This window comes from Nicotiana sylvestris, chromosome 6 (assembly GCF_000393655.2).
Source record: "Nicotiana sylvestris chromosome 6, ASM39365v2, whole genome shotgun sequence".
Classification (NCBI taxonomy): Eukaryota; Viridiplantae; Streptophyta; class Magnoliopsida; order Solanales; family Solanaceae; genus Nicotiana; species Nicotiana sylvestris.
Window position 1 is genome coordinate 140952891 of NC_091062.1, and position 15827 is coordinate 140968717.

A 15827-nucleotide genomic window follows, 5' to 3' on the forward strand; every position below is an offset into this window, starting at 1 on the left:
TTGCTACCTGTTATTTCCTAGTTTGGGTCTGTGTTAGCGTTTTCTGGAGTTTGTCGTAGGTACTGTGGTCTGGGATGGTAGAGTAAGGTCATGTCCTCGAGGGGTGCCGGGGGTGAGAAGTGGGTTGGGGAGGGGGTCAGTGGATGGGACGAGAGGCAATGAGGGTAAGGGGAAAGAGGGAGCTTGTAGATTGAGGATCGGGTCGTGAAACATAGGCACGCTGACGGGTAAGTCTATTGAGCTGGCAAAGATTCTCCAGAAGAGGAATGTTAATATAACTTGTGTCCAGGAGACTAGGCGGGCAGGGTCGAAGGCGAGGAATGTGGACGGGTATAAGTTGTGGTACGCTGGAGTCGTGAGGGGTAAGAATGGAGTGGGTATCTTGGTGGATAGGGATCTTAAAGAGTCTGTGGTGGAGGTTAGGCGAGTGAATGGTAGGCTAATATTTATTAAGTTGGTGATTGGTGAGTGCACCCTCAATGTAGTTAGCGCTTACGCGCCGCAAGCGGGCTTGGAGGGTTTGGACGAGATTGTGCAACAGTATTCCACCTACTGAAAGGTTATTTATTGGAGGAGATTTTAATGGCCATATTGGGTCAGCTGCTGGTAGTTATGGCGAGGTACATGGCAGCTTTGGCCTTGGAGTTAGGAACGGAGGAGGTACTTCTTGTTAGACTTCGCCAAAGCTTTCGAGCTGGTGATTGCGAACTCGACTTTTCCAAAGAGGGAGGAGCATCCGGTTACTTTCCAAAGTTCGGCGATGAAGACTCAGATTGATTACTTTCTCCTCAGAAGGTGTGATAGAGGTTTGTGCAAGGATTGCAAGGTTATCCCGGGAGAGACCCTCGCGACTCAGCATAGGCTCTTAGTGATGGACGTCGACATTATGATGAAGAGGAAGAAGAGGTATGCTCGTGGCCGACCAAGGATTAGATGGGGAGCTTTAACCAAGGATAAAGCCCAGGAGTTGGATGTGAGGTTATCCGCTATGGGAGCTTGGAGGAGTAATGGAGACGCGAGCACTATGTGGTCAACGACGGCGAACTATGTGAGGGAGGCGGCAAGAGAGGTGCTAGGGATATCGAAGGGTTTTTTTGGAAGGCACCAAGGTGACTGGTGGTGGAATGACATAGTCCAAGGTAAAGTGGAGGCAAATAAGGTAGCGTACGCGAAGTTGGTAGGGAGCACAAACGAGGAGGAGAGGAGAGCGAATAGAGAGATATACAAGGTGGCAAAGAAGAAGGCAAAGCTGGCGGTCATGGAGTCTAAGAATGCAGCATTTGGCCGCCTATACGAGGAATTGGGGGAGAAAGGCGGGGACAGGAAGTTGTTTCGGCTGGCTAAAGCGAGGGAGAGGAAGGCCCGCGATCTGGACCAAGTAAGGTGCATCAAAGACGGGGATGGTAGAGTATTGATGGGAGAGTACCAGATTAAGCAGAGATGGCAGACGTACTTCTATGGCCTTCTGAACGAGGAGGGGGACCGGGATATAGCGCTAGGGGACTTGGGGCGTTCGGAGAGTCTCCGAAATTTTAGATATTGCAGACGCATTAAGGTGGAGGAGGTCGTGGGGGCTTTGTGTAAGATGAGTAGGGGTAGAGCGACCGGGCCAGATGAAATCCCGGTTGAGTTTTGGAAGTGTGTGGGTAGAGCAGGATTGGAGTGGTTGACTGGGTTGTACAATGTAATTTTTATAATTTTTAGGACGAAGAGGATGCCTGAGGAGTGGAGGTCGAGTATAGTGGTACCGTTGTACAAGGACAAAGGTGATATCCAGTGTTGTAACAATTATAGGGGTATCTTACTTAGCCATACCATGAAAGTCTGGGAGAGGGTGGTAGAGGTGAGGGTGAGGAAGACGACGTCTATATCCGACAATCAGTTTGGGTTCAGGCTGGGTCGCTCCACTACGGAAGCTATCCACCTTATTAGGAGGTTGGTGGAACAGTACAGGGATAAGAAGAAGGATCTGCACATGGTGTTTATTGACTTGGAGAAAGCATATGACAAGGTCCCCAGGGAGGTGCTCTGGAGATGTCTTGAGGCAAAGGGCGTGCCAGTGCCTACATAAGAGCAATCAAGGACATGTATGATGGAACTAATACTAAGGTTAGGACTGTGGGAGGCAACTCAGAGCATTTCCCGGTTGTTATGGGATTACACCAAGGCTCTGCACTTAACCCGTTCTTATTTGCCTTGGTGATGGATGCATTGACACACCATATTCAAGGGGATGTGCCATGGTGTATCTTATTTGCTGATGACATAGTTCTAATTGATGAGACGAGAGTCGGTGTTAACGAGGGATTGGAGGTTTGGAGACAGACCCTCGAGTCTAAGGATTTCAAATTGAGCAGGTCTACAGAGTACCTGGAGTGCAAGTTTAGCGTTGAGTCGAGGGAAGTAGGTAGGGACGTGAGGCTTGGATCACAGGTCATCCCCAAGAGAGATAGCTTCAAGTATCTTGGTTCGATGATCCAGGGGGGACGGAAAGATCGACTAGGACGTCACTCACCGTATAGGGACGGGCTGGATGAAATGGAGGCTTGCATCTGGAGTCTTGTGTGACAAGAAAGTGCTACCGATTCTCAAGGTAAGTTTTGTAGAGCTGTGGTTAGACCGGCCATGTTGTATGGGGCAGAGTGTTGGCCGGTTAAGAACTCCCATATCCAGAGGATGAAGATAGCAGAGATGAGGATGCTGAGGTGGATGTGCGGGCACGCTAGGATAGACAAGATTAGGAATGAAGATATTCGGAAGAAGGTGGCGTGGCCCCTGTGGATGACAAGATGCGGGAAGCGAGGCTCAGATGGTTCGGGTACATGCGGAGGAGAAGCATTGATGCTCCGGTGAGGAGGTGTGAGCGGTTGGCCGTGGTGGGTACGAGAAGAGGTAGAGGGAGGCCTAAGAAGTATTGGGGAGATGTGATCAGGCAGGACATGGTACGACTGTAGATTTCTGAGGACATGACCCTTGATAGGAAGGTTTGGAGGTCAAACATTAGGGTTGTAGGTTAGGGGGTAGTAGAGCTTTCCTTACTTCATACCGGGGGTGAGACGGGGTTGGATTAGGGTTGATCTTAGATGGCTTGCAGTTTATGTTGAATCCACACTATCGTTGCTGTTTATCTTAGCCTCGGGCCTTAGTTACTGGTTACTGTTATTGCATGTCATTTATCTTTTTGTTGGTATGCTTCTGTTACTATTACAGCTTCTACTGGAGTTACTATGAATTGTCTTTTCTTGTTTTCTGCGCCGAGGGTCTATCGAAAACAGCCTCTCTGCCCTATCGGGGTAGGGGTAAGGTCTGCGTACACATTACCCTCCCCAGACCCCACTTTGTGGGATTTTACTGGGTAGTTGTTGTTGTTGTTGTTGTTGTTATGGATTGTGCCTTCGATATGCTTTCAAAAGAGTATTAAGAACCTTTTGAGAAAAGTTGTCAATTTTTCCAATTTATTTTTTCAAACAAACACCTCTTGGCGTTTATTTGTTCAGAATTTCAATTCCTTTTAATATGATTACGACTATTAATTTATTCTCATAAATTTTCTTTTTTGAGGCTTTTTGGAGGCAGAGCTACTCTTGAACTGTAATTTGGTAATGACAAATTAAGGAGAGAGTGGGAGGAGTTGGTAGGAAAGAAAGTTGAAAAAGAAAAGAGCAGGACCATGAAATCTGATGACTACATCAAGCACGTAAAAGCATAGAATCCAGTTCATAAGTTGCTAGTAATTGCATGTTACGGACTCTTCACTCAAAAACATTCTCAGCTTTCTGAAACTAGATGCAGGTTTAAGAAAAGCCCGCTCCTCATGAAGCCGCTCTTGATCAAACGGGACTCTACCACCAGCCACATTAGATATCCGATGATGGTTTAACCTTCTCTTTCAAGAACTGCAATATGTGCTCGCGTTTCCAGTTATCAATTCTGCAAAATGTACCAAAGACATTAGATAACCAGAGAACTTGCTGTTATTGCACATTAGTGCATAGGAAGATGCAATGCAGGGTACTAACTAATCTTTGTTTTTTTTAACTTGGGCCGACCTTAGGCGGGCACACCTCCTAAGTGCAAAGGAAGTCACCAGCCTAGGTCATGGGCCTCCTTGATCGCCCATTGACCCCGTCTAGGTAAGTACTAACTGACCTTTGTAGAAAGTCAAATAAATAGCTGAACTCCAGGAATTGCAGCTTTTGCTGCTCCTCATACTCAGGCTTCCCAAGGGTACAAATCAGAATGCCCTTAAGGGATCTCTGAAATTGGTCAGCATGTGACACACTCATGACCCAAAGGTTGATCTTCTAGAGGCAACTAAAAGACTGCTTATCAGTGTGCTCAATACAGGTATGTTTCCCAAGCATGAAACAGAAATTCATATGAAAGAGCACGATTTCAGAAAATGTATCAGAGCACAAGGATCCTGATGGGCAATACTTCTCATGCTCAATGCACTTTAATAAAGACAACATAGAAATAGGAAATCGGCTGTGAGACACACATAACACAAAGGAAAGAGGGGAAAAGGAGACAGGAAGATGACCTAATGGTTTCCATGTGCTCTCCATGATCATCCAACATGATCAACTTTGGCGGAGAATTATATGCATATTGAATTTTTACGCAAGGGAACTTATCCTTTTCTTCTTCAATGAACCCAACGACTTCAGGATAGAAAACCAGCTTTCTCATGCAGACTTCCAAAATTGCTCCAGAATAAACAACCTGCAATCACAATCAGAGTAGATTAGAAGTACCATTTCAGAAAAAAAAGGGCATCATTTCAAGAGTGTTCATGATTTACTCTAGTCATTAGTTGACTGTCGTGAGATATGTTACGCGGCGCCTTCCTGAAAGTCCTTGGAAGGGCGACGTAAGGCTAAGCAACTGATGTCAGTATAGTTGCTGTCCGCCAACTGAGGTCCCCTCCGTACGCTAGACTAGATTGTCAGTGCCGTACGGGAAAACCAATGTCAAGAGCAATTGAGAGAACAGGAATGAGAATTGAGAATGAAAGAAAGCTTGATTGCATTAATGAAAGCTATTACAGAAAGGCAACGCGGTGTCGAGGGGGAGAGACACCAGTACAGAGAATTGTTTGCTTGCTAGAAAGTTTGATTGCTTGATCCCCCCTAATAATGCTTAAAAAAATAATCCAAAGCTACAAGACTAGACTTGATTAAGCTAGAGAAACATAATGGAAGTACATGGAATAAAACTACTCTATATTTACAATGAAAAAGACTTAGTTTGCTATAAGGCAGAAAACAGGTCCGTTGTCAGCAGCATAGTCTTTGGCATCAGGGTCTGCGCGCGCGGCATTGTCTGCGCGCGCGGCGCTGTTGGCATCTGCCTGCGGTTGGGCGCTGGCGAGGGATATCGGTGGGGCGACAGAGGCACATGCGCGCTTGTCACTTGGCGCGACCAAGACCACGGGGCCGTCCGTGGCGCTAGGCATTGGAAGGCTTGCTAGGACGCCACGGGGCGCGCCCAAGGGGTCATGGGGCACGGCTGGAAAGCCGCCCATGACATTCTCCCCCACCTGAGTTGGCGACGTCCTCGGCGCCTTACTTGCAAGATAATCTTCAATTAGGCTCTTGTAGGCTTTGAGGTTTGTTCCCCTCTCCCAAGTGTTCTCCTCTGTATCACAGCCCTGCCATTTCACCAAGAACTCCTGGTGATCTTTCCTTGAGGCATGAATCACTCTATCATCAAGGATAGCTTCAACACGCCTTTTCCCGGTTGAATTGGGCCCTCGAATACTGGGTATTGTGAGCTGGCTCCTTGAAGGATCCTCTGTATCTTCCCGAAAAGGTTTCAGGAGGCTGACATGAAAAACAGGATGAATTTTCCACCAAGCTGGGGTATCCACCCGGTATGCAACTTTCCCAATACGCCTTTCAATGGACAAGAGTCCAATGTATTTTTGCAATAAGCGAGGGTCATGGACCCCCGCAAATAAGTAACGCTTTGGAATTTTGACCATCACTTTGTCTCCTACTTGGTATTCAACAAAGCGACGATTCTGATCAGCATGCCTCTTCATCCGCTTTTGAGCCTTGACAAGATAGCTCCGCACTATCTCCAAATTTTGCTTCCACTCTTTAGAGAAGCTAGCAGCTCGAGGAGATTTAGACATATTTGGTGCATTGACTGTGTGTGGGAGTAGCGGTTGCTGTCCGGTAACAATTTCAAAAGCGCTTTTGTTTGTACTAGAGCTCTTTTGTGAATTGAAACACAGTTGAGCAGCATCCAGAAGCTTCACCCAATTCTTCTGCGATCCGGTTACAAAATGACGCAAATATTCCTCCAACATACCATTGAACCGCTCCGTCTGGCCATCAGATTGCGGATGAAAACTTGAGCTGTGATTCAGCTTCGACCCAAGACACTTAAAGAGTTGGGTCCAAAAGTTGCTAGTGAAGCGTGAGTCACGATCACTAACAATATCTTTGGGTAGGCCCCAATATTTGACGACATGAGAGAAGAAGAGTCGAGCTGTATCTTCTGCTGATATATATTGTGGGGCAGCAATAAAGGTAGCATATTTGGAAAACCGATCTACCACAACCAAGATAGTTGTTAGATCTCCGACCTTGGGCAATCCGGTGATGAAATCCAGGGAAACACTTTCCCAAGGTCTCTTTGGGACAGCTAGTGGTTCCAAGAGTCCCGCCTGTGTTAAGCGGTCTGACTTGTCCTTCTGGCATACTAGACAAGTCTTCACATACTGAGCAACGTCATCGGTCATTTGAGGCCAATAATATGCACGGCGGAGTAACGCCATGGTGCGTTCTTCACCGGGATGGCCGGCCCACAGAGTATCATGACATTCCGCCAGAAGAGTCCTTCGTAGGTCTCCTCCTTTAGGAACATAAAGTCGGTTCCCTTTCACTTTCAGAAAACCATCTTCCATGTAGAACTGGCGAGTCTTGCCCTGTCCTACCAAATCAACCAAATACTGTGCAGCAGGGTCTTTGATGAGTAAATCCTGTATCTGGTCCTTGATGGAGGTGGCTACTTCGCTTCCCCTTAGGGTGGCGAGCAAGCACACCAATGCTAGATCAGCTCTCCGACTGAGCGCATCAGCAACATGATTGGTCTTCCCACTTCGGTACTCCAGGTTGAAGTGGAATTCAGCTAGGAGTTCCTGCTACCTGGCCTGTCGACCATTCAACTTCGGTTGGGTCATGAAATGGCTAACAGCTGTGTTGTCTGTCTTGACCACAAACGGGGTTCCCAGAAGATAGTGCCTCCAGAGGCGCAAGCAGTGGACGACAGCCAATAATTCTTTCTCATGGGCGGCATAGCGTCGCTCTACATCTTTTAGCTTCCGACTCTCGTATGCTACAGGATGCCCTTCTTGTAGCAGGACTCCACCGAGGGCATAGTCAGATGCATTTGTTTGTACTTCGAATGGCTTGGCCAGATCAGGAAGGGCCAAGACGGGGCTACTAGACATAGCCGCTTTCAATGCGTTGAAGGCCTCCATTCGCTTGGGTCCCCATTCCCAAGGCGTGACCTTCTTGAGGAGTTCTGTCAATGGTACTGCAATGAGGGAGTAGTCTTTCACGAATCGTCGATAAAAATTGCATAGACCAAGGAACGCCCTCAAGGCGTGGATATCCTTAGGCGGCGGCCAATCTGTGATTGCCTGAATCTTCTGCTGGTCCATCTTGATCCGCCCTTCCTCGATGACATGTCCGAGGAAGTCAATTTGCTTTTGAGCAAAGGAGCACTTAGATAGCTTCGCATATAGTTCATGCTCACATAATCGAGCTAGGACCTTCCGCAAGTGCATCAGGTGTTCCTCCAATGTTTGGCTATATACCACAATGTCATCCAAGTAGACCACCACAAATTCATCAATGTACTCTCGGAAGACTTGGTTCATCAAAGTGCAAAACGTAGCTGGGGCGTTAGTCAAGCCGAATGGCATAACCAGGAAATCGTACGACCCATATCTTGTCACACAGGTCGTCTTGTGCTCATCACCCTCTGCAATCCGAACTTGCCAATAACCTGTCTTCGGGTCTATTTTGGTGAACATCGTCGCACCACCCAGTCTATCGAACAAGTCTGCCATTAGCGGAATAGGGTACTTGTTCTTCACAGTAATTTTGTTTAGAGCCCGATAGTCCACACAGAGTCGTAGACTACCATCATGTTTCTTTTGGAATAGCACAGGGGACCCGTATGGGGATTTGGAGGGCACGATAATCCCTGTGTCTAGCATTTCCGTCAATTGTCTCCGAAGCTCGGTGAGTTCGGGTTGTGACATTCTGTAAGGCGCCCGGGCAGGTGGCTTCGCGCCCGGCACCAACTCAATTTCATGGTCCACAGTGCGCCTAGGCGGTAGTCGCTTTGGCATGTCTTGTGGCATGACATCTTCAAACTCTAGTAGTAGCTCCTTCACGGGTTCAGGAATGGGACCCGAGGAGCGTTCTACATCTTCGATGCAGAGGGTTGCTAGGAACGTGGGTTCATTTCTTTTGACCCCCTTCTTCAACTGCAAGGCCGAGATGTTTTCAACGGACATCTTCATGGGCATGCACGGGATAATGCAGGGCTTGGTCTCGTTTGCTTCCATCATCAGTAACATGTCAGCATACGGTACAGGCATGGTGTTGGTTTGCCTTAGGAATTCCAATCCAACTATCAACTCGAAGTCATCTATGATCACCACGCGCAGGTTGAATTTTCCTTCGTAAGGGCCAAGCTTCACCGGTACTTCTTTGGCTATTCCACCCACTGGCTGGGGAGGTGAGTTGATAGCCTTGACACGGCCTCTACCTTTCCCTACAACTAGACCAAGGCGCTCCACCTGAGTCGAGGCTAAGTAGTTGTGGGTAGCACCCGTGTCTACCATGGCCTGAATGGGCTTGCCATTCACCTTCATCTCAACGAACATTAAGGTCCTCTCGTGCTTAAGAGGAGTCTCATCATCCGCCTTCTTTTTCCCTTTCTTGGTGGCTGGACATGGGTCCTTCTTCTTACGGATACCAGCACTAGTCTCTGCTAATGCCTCAGAAATGGAGCCAACAATTGCATTGAAGGCACCTACTGGTTCAGTCTGATCCGCATCGTCTGAGTCGTCATCCGTCCCATCATCAAAAGTCTGATGGGCGTTCATCTGTGCCTGTGGGCACTCATTGTTCCAATGTGGTCCGCCGCAATGACGGCATCCTGAAGGAGGCTTCCTCCCCCGATCATTGTTGTTAGACGCAGCACTGTTGCTGCCTGTGGAGGGAGCCTTAGGTTTGGTTGAGCTCCGATCTCCCCCACTTCTGCTAGGGCCACCATTGCTAGACTGGCCCCCTTTGAATCCCGCTCGGGCAGGCGGCTGAGGCCTATCCTTCCGAGCTTCCATTTGATAGTCCCCAAGGCATTCAGCTGCTTGGATCGCCTTGGGCAGGGTATCTACCCGTTGTCTTTGTAGCTCCATACGGGCATAAGGTTTCAGCCCTTCTAGGAAAGTGAAGAGCTTGTCTTTGTCCCCCATGTCGCGTATGCTTAGCATGAGCGCGGAGAATTCCCGCACGTAGTCCCGCACAGATTTGGTCTGACGGAGCTCCCGTAGCTTTCTCCTTGAATTGTATTCGACATTTTCGGGGAAGAACTGTAGGCGGATGGCTGCCTTCAGTTCTGCCCATGTTTCGAGAGCATCTTCACCGGCCTTGATGGCTTCGTATTTCACCCGCCACCAGAGTTTAGCATCACCCTGAAGATACATGGCAGCAGTTGCTACCTTCTTAGCTTCTTCTAGGCCCCCAACAGCATCGAAATATTGTTCGACATCAAAGATGAAGTTCTCCACTTCCTTGGCATTCCTAGCTCCACTGTATGGCTTTGGCTCAGGAATTTTCAGTTTTTGTGTCGCGGAAGTGGGGTTTGCAGCGCCCCCGATCTAGTTTCCACCGCCTCGCAGCAGGCCCTGTAAAGCAGCATTGACAACATTGAGCTTGTCTGTCAAGTCGTCAATAGTACAGCATGACAGTCACCCTGTCTGCCTCTTGTGCCCTGTAAGCTAAATCCTCGGCACGCTCCTGTTGGAGTCCCTCGAATTTGCCAAAAATTTCGGCTGCCTCTGTGGCTGCCGTTTGCCGATCTCCCTCGGAGTCACGACTGATGTTTTCTATGTCAACTTCGGCCTGGAGCACCCTGCGGTCCAGGTCATCCAACCTTTGCCCTAGGCTGGTTCTTAGTTCAGGCACCGTATCCATGATGGGCAGTAATCCGTCAACCGTCTGTTCAAGGGCCGCAATGCGGTCCCCATGATTCACCATGGTCAGAAATGGTGGTAATGGCAATGCGTTCCCTCGTCCGATGTCGAGCCTAGGCTCTGATACCAACTGTTACGCGGCGCCTTCCTGAGATTCCTTGGAAGGGCGACGTAAGGCTAAGCAACTGATGTCAGTGCAGTTGCTGTCCGCCAACTGAGGTCCCCTCCGTACGCTAGACTAGATTGTCAGTGCCGTACGGGAAAACCAATGTCAAGAGAAATTGAGAGAACAGGAATGAGAATTGAGAATGAAAGAAAGCTTGATTGCATTAATGAAAGCTATTACAGAAAGGAAACGCGGTGTCGAGGGGGAGAGACACCAGTACAGAGAATTGTTTGCTTGCTAGAAAGTTTGATTGCTTGATCCCCCCTAATAATGCTTAAAAAAAATAATCCAAAGCTACAAGACTAGACTTGATTAAGCTAGAGAAACATAATGGAAGTACATGGAATAAAACTACTCTATATTTACAATGAAAAAGACTTAGTTTGCTATAAGGCAGAAAACAGGTCCGTTGTCAGCAGCATAGTCTTTGGCATCAGGGTCTGCGCGCGCCGCGTTGTCTGCGCGCGCGGCGCTGTTGGCATCTGCCTGCGGTTGGGTGCTGGCGAGGGATATCGGTGGGGCGACAGAGGCACAGGCGCGCTTGTCACTTGGCGCGGCCAAGACCACGGGGCCGTCCGTGGCGCTAGGCATTGGAAGGCTTGCTAGGACGCCACGGGGCGCGCCCAAGGGGTCATGGGGCACGGCTGGAAAGCCGCCCATGACAGATAGCATGTAATGTACTTGCGCAACAGCTGTAGATAGTATTAGAATCTTTAGGAATTCCACAAACCCCCAAGCAAGAGAAAGGGATGCAAAAAGAAGGAAAGAAAGAAAGAAAACAGCGTTCTCCAAAGTGATTTTTGGACATCTTATTTTCTCCCTCGACCTCCCAATAACTTTTTGGTCAAGGTGTTTGTAAAAAGAAGAATGAGTCGTCCGCTTCTCATTTTTTAATAGCTTTATTCATTTCCTAAGCACTTGGGGATTGTGAGCCAAGTATAGAAACCAAAAAGGTAATATTTTCAATTTTCCCAAAACAAGCTAAGACAAAGAAAAAAATGGATGGATGCACGTCCAAGGAGGGGCAGATAAGTGCCTCTTTTGTGTCTTAGTCTTGCCTCTATTTTAATTTGATTATTTTCTGGGTGCTAACATAAGTCCATCTTATCTCTACAATGTATGCATGGAAGCCAAAATTTTCAAACAAAAAATTGGGCAAAACTAGTGACAGGAAACCAGAGGAGAGCCTTCAAAACTCTAAATACAACCCTAAATTAATGCTGCCAAAAAATGATCTTGGTCGCATCTGTACCTTACTCATGGCATCATCAGAGTCTTCTGTGCAACAGCTCAAGCATTCAGAAACCAACTCTGTAAACAATATATAATCAATACTATTTAGCAAGATATAACCATACTGTCAACACTCATATGGAAATTAAACTAGAAAAACATGACAGAAAACACTGATAAACGAGCAGTTTATTTTTTTGTTCTTAATTCCTAATAATCCACAAAACACGGAACAACCAATAAAATGGAAATTGCTCCTGCATCAAAATATGGAGCATGGTTTCTATGAACCTATCAGTTATTTTATTGGTCAATTTTTTGCATTAATGCCATTGTTTCTACTTTCTATCACACTATTCTTTTTCTTTTTCATTGATAAAGTTGTTGTTTCTAACTATGTATGGTCCTTTTCTCCATAAATCAACAATAATTAGTCAAATATAGTGGAGTTCTATCATATACACTGAAGTCATTCTTAAAATACAGAACATGTCTGTCAAAAGTTGATAAGTTCAAACATTTCCAATCACAATTAGACATGGATGACTGACATTGCACGACCTTTTACATACCCATATAATCCTCTCATATTACGCTCAGCAAACGAAACCTCCCGATTTTTCTAGAGGTTTCACCATTTTCTCAGAAAGTAAGATATTTTCTTTTTGCAGTATAAGGATGAGGGCAAAGATATAGAGGTAGCGAATGTGAAGGACTTGGACCACCTAGGATATATATACACACACACACTTGAAAAGGCTTGCGTCATAGAAGCACAAATTTGTGAATTTGTAAGACCAACGATAAGCAAATAAGCTGCTATTTCCCACTACCTTCCAAATGTTTTTCATCAAAGTTCCATAAAGCTTTTGTATCAGTATGTCAGTTTAATACTTATATTGTCTTCCCCTTGAACACTTCAATCTCTATCAAAATCCCACCAACCAGGGAGAATGATGCACTAAAAACTACTACAGGTTTACTATGTGTTGTAGCTATCCTTCAACTCTTCAATATCAATAACATAAAGGTTTATTTAGCCCACACTGATAGGTTTTGTGCAGAGGTTTATCATTAATTAGGGCTCTAGATAGGACTGTGGATATCGGTCCATTGCTGCTTCTTTCCCAGGTTAGAACAAGTCTAAACAGAGCTAGGATTGAAAGTCAAGTATCATGCATTCGGTTGCTTAGTGCATAAACAACAAATCTTAGTTATCCACAGATGTGGGATAAATTTTTGTCTTGGATGAGTTAAAGCAACTATGGAATGTCATTTCCATTTTTTGTGCCTGGAAAAGGAGCATTAGGGTGAGAGGCTAGTCTAATAGGGTTGTGTCCTAGACTGCTAGTGGTTATTGTTGTGTCTACACTTTTCTTCCACTTTTCATAGTACCGAGCTTTTCTACGTGTTATTGTTATTGCTTTTCATCTATCTTCTTGTACTCGTGATGCTGTTATTATTTCTATGGTTTCTGTTGATGGTACGGATATGTTGTTTTTTTCGTCTCCTTGAGCCGAGGGTCTATCGGAAACAAACTCTCTACCCCTTGGGATAGGGGTAAGGTCTGCGTACACTCTACCCTTTCCAGACCCCACTAGTGAAATTTTACTGGGTTGTTGTTGTTGTGCCTGAAAAAAGAGCCGACTAAGCATGATAAGTATGTAAAAGTTGTTTTGGATGGGCTACCACAATATGGACGAGAGATTTTTCCTTAGTGCTATTACCTGGTCAAGAATTCTTACCCTGTAGCTTATCAAAAGAATGATTCTGGAGTTGTATATGGTTCGTTGCCACCTGTCCTCCATTATGAGTAGTGGCGAAGCCAGGAATTTATATAAGGGGATTCAAAGAGTTGTATGATGTGACAGCTGGAATTTGAACTTTGGACTTACAACAACTTTGCGCCCCTTTACCACTATGCTAGAATTTTTTTTCATGCCAAAGGGATTAAACAGTTTACATATAATAAAAAGAATTCATTTTTACCCTATTGGTGCAGTAATTTTCCGACAAAGGGGTTTCAGTTGAACCCTGAAACCCCCTTCCCTCTACTTAGTCCCCCACCGATTATTAGGTTCTCAATATAGGGAAGACAACATGACTTGGATTTAGTGCCTAGGCCCTTCTATCCAACTCCTCCAATTCCCTGTTCTCTTTCAATTATAGTGCAATCACCAAACTTTTTCCCCAATTCACACCCGTTCAGCAAGCTAATCAGCGCTGGATAGACTAATTTATACTCCTTGTTTGCCTTAACCTTAAATCATCCCCCTTCTGGACCCATCTCCTCCAACCTAATTCCCTCATTTGAACTAAACATCAGGCCATAAACACCTACAGATCCAAGCTCATCTTCAGCCGCATTGAATACAATGTTAAGGTCAATACTTTCCCTCAATACCTTTTTTATGGATTTATGTTTGTACCCAAAAGTATTAATTAAAAAATACATAAATTACAAGGAGTGAAAAATGAAAATATGTGCATATTAGGTGCAGAGGTAGAGAGAATAAAGGATAGGAGAAAGAACCTTGATCTTTAACATACTCAACAAGAGTTCTACAATCGGAGCACAGAGCTAGACCCGAAAACCCCAGATTTTCACACTCTTTCGTGCTCAACTGCTCTGCTCTTGCACCGTAAACTCCAACAAGGAAGCACAACACTGCTGCGTAGATCAGACCCATCTCTCTCTCTCTCTCTCTCTCTCTCTCCTTTGCGGAGTCTCTATTATGATCAGAAGTTAACGGGTCGGTTTGGGGGACCTTTTTAATTTGACTTTTGACTTTACTCTCAGAGTTATAATTGTTAGTTGTGACTTGTGACCATGAAATTAAGCTCAAACTCGTTTTAACCCCTAAAGCTTTAGTATAAAATTTGAGCACTCTTACAAGCATACACATTTGATTTACTAGAACGAGTCTCTTACATCTTTTAACACTAGTTAGTATTAGCCCGGGCCCAATTGCCGAACTTGGAAATTATTATTGTAAAAAAAATTGTCCTTTATATTATAATGAATCTCAGCCCACTGAAAATTGCTTTAGAGTTTAGATAAAGCTCTACGTGATTGCTTTAGACATTCCTTAGATCAAATAACAAATGTTTTGGAAATTGCTTTAGATTAGATAAAGCTCTACATGATTGCATGTTCACATTTATGTGCCATATTGAAACATCCAAAATAGAATATTGTAACTTCCTAATATTTTGTTCGGATATTTGACAGTCGAAGGGTAGTATCTATTATCTTATATTCTCGCCACGACACATGCTTATTTGGCACAACAAATAAACAACCAGCACCAGGTATATGATATACATCAGGAGCACTATTAGCATTTTCACTTTTTTTTATGTCCTTTTCATTGTAGCTTTGTCATTTCTAAATCATAAGTTATATGTGATTAAATTATGCTTTTACGTATAAAAATATAATTTCTCCATTTCCGTTATCTTATAAGTAGTACATTTGTGTGGTTTTTTAATCTTTTAGCTAACATTTTCAAGTGATAGGTTCAATTGCATGCATCTACAATTATTAAAAAGTTAAACTAATTTGCTTGTCCGATCCTTAAAAAAATTTAGAATTGACGCAAATTTATTTTGATTTTCGATTGAATAGTATATCTCAACTATTTTAATTATAGTACTCATATTTTAATAAAATAATTTCAGCAATATGTTATCTAAGCACATTTAACTATTCACCGAAAAAGTAATATACTCTAGTTACCTGGTTAGTTAGTAGTAATGTGCTGTCCCGGTAATTTTGACCACAAGGGTGTGTCCAGATCTCTCTATCGTGCGTCAAAAACGCTCTCTACCAACTTCAGCTTGGAAGTACCTTTCCACACCATGGATCCCCCTCCGATTAAGCCACCACTCCCACCAAAACCCCCGGATAAATATAGCCAAATGGAGGTAGAAATGCCTCATCACTCCTATAAGGAAATGCTCTTGGACAAACCAGCGAGCAACCAAACAAACTACGAAATAGATCACCAACCAATTACAAATCTGGACAAAGGGAAGCACATTGAGGGCTCAATTCCCCTCTCACAAGATGGAAAGAGCGTCTTTACCTCCCATGACGCTACTCGGTGATTATCAAAGTGTTCAAGCTAAAGATGCCTCTCCATCTCCTTCGATCTAAGCTAAACGACCTATGGAAGCCATCCGAACAATTAATCTTGATTGACC

General features: G+C 45.0%; 2 protein-coding genes across 2 annotated transcripts; one reads left to right on the forward strand and one right to left on the reverse strand.

Moving 5' to 3' along the window:
- Positions 1 to 760: 760 nt before the first annotated feature.
- On the forward strand, positions 761 to 2071 carry LOC138871392 (uncharacterized). Its single transcript, XM_070149267.1, has 2 exons — positions 761 to 1449; positions 1795 to 2071. Exons 1-2 carry the CDS (start codon positions 761 to 763, stop codon positions 2069 to 2071), a joined length of 966 nt encoding a protein of 321 aa, XP_070005368.1.
- A 1594-nt stretch (positions 2072 to 3665) lies between these two features.
- Positions 3666 to 14523, reverse strand: LOC104225992 (uncharacterized). Its single transcript, XM_009777875.2, has 4 exons — positions 14155 to 14523; positions 11641 to 11699; positions 4544 to 4725; positions 3666 to 3930 (listed from the first exon to the last, which is right to left on the reverse strand). The coding sequence occupies exons 1-4, from the start codon at positions 14519 to 14521 to the stop codon at positions 3858 to 3860; spliced, it is 681 nt and encodes a 226-aa protein (XP_009776177.2). The 5' UTR covers positions 14522 to 14523; the 3' UTR covers positions 3666 to 3857.
- Positions 14524 to 15827: the final 1304 nt, after the last annotated feature.

Excerpts from the sequence above, each read along its gene's own strand:
- LOC138871392 (XM_070149267.1), top strand. The coding sequence starts at position 761 with ATGAAGACTCAGATTGATTACTTTCTCCTCAGAAGGTGTGATAGAGGT. Across the intron at positions 1,450-1,794 it reads ATTAAGCAGAGATGGCAGAC|GGGTATCTTACTTAGCCATA; the intron begins GTACTTCTATGG and ends TAACAATTATAG.
- LOC104225992 (XM_009777875.2), bottom strand. The coding sequence starts at position 14,521 with ATGCTTGTAAGAGTGCTCAAATTTTATACTAAAGCTTTAGGGGTTAAA. Across the intron at positions 11,700-14,154 it reads TGAGTATGTTAAAGATCAAG|AGTTGGTTTCTGAATGCTTG; the intron begins GTTCTTTCTCCT and ends TATTGTTTACAG. Across the intron at positions 3,931-4,543 it reads GAGCACATGGAAACCATTAG|AATTGATAACTGGAAACGCG; the intron begins GTCATCTTCCTG and ends TACATTTTGCAG.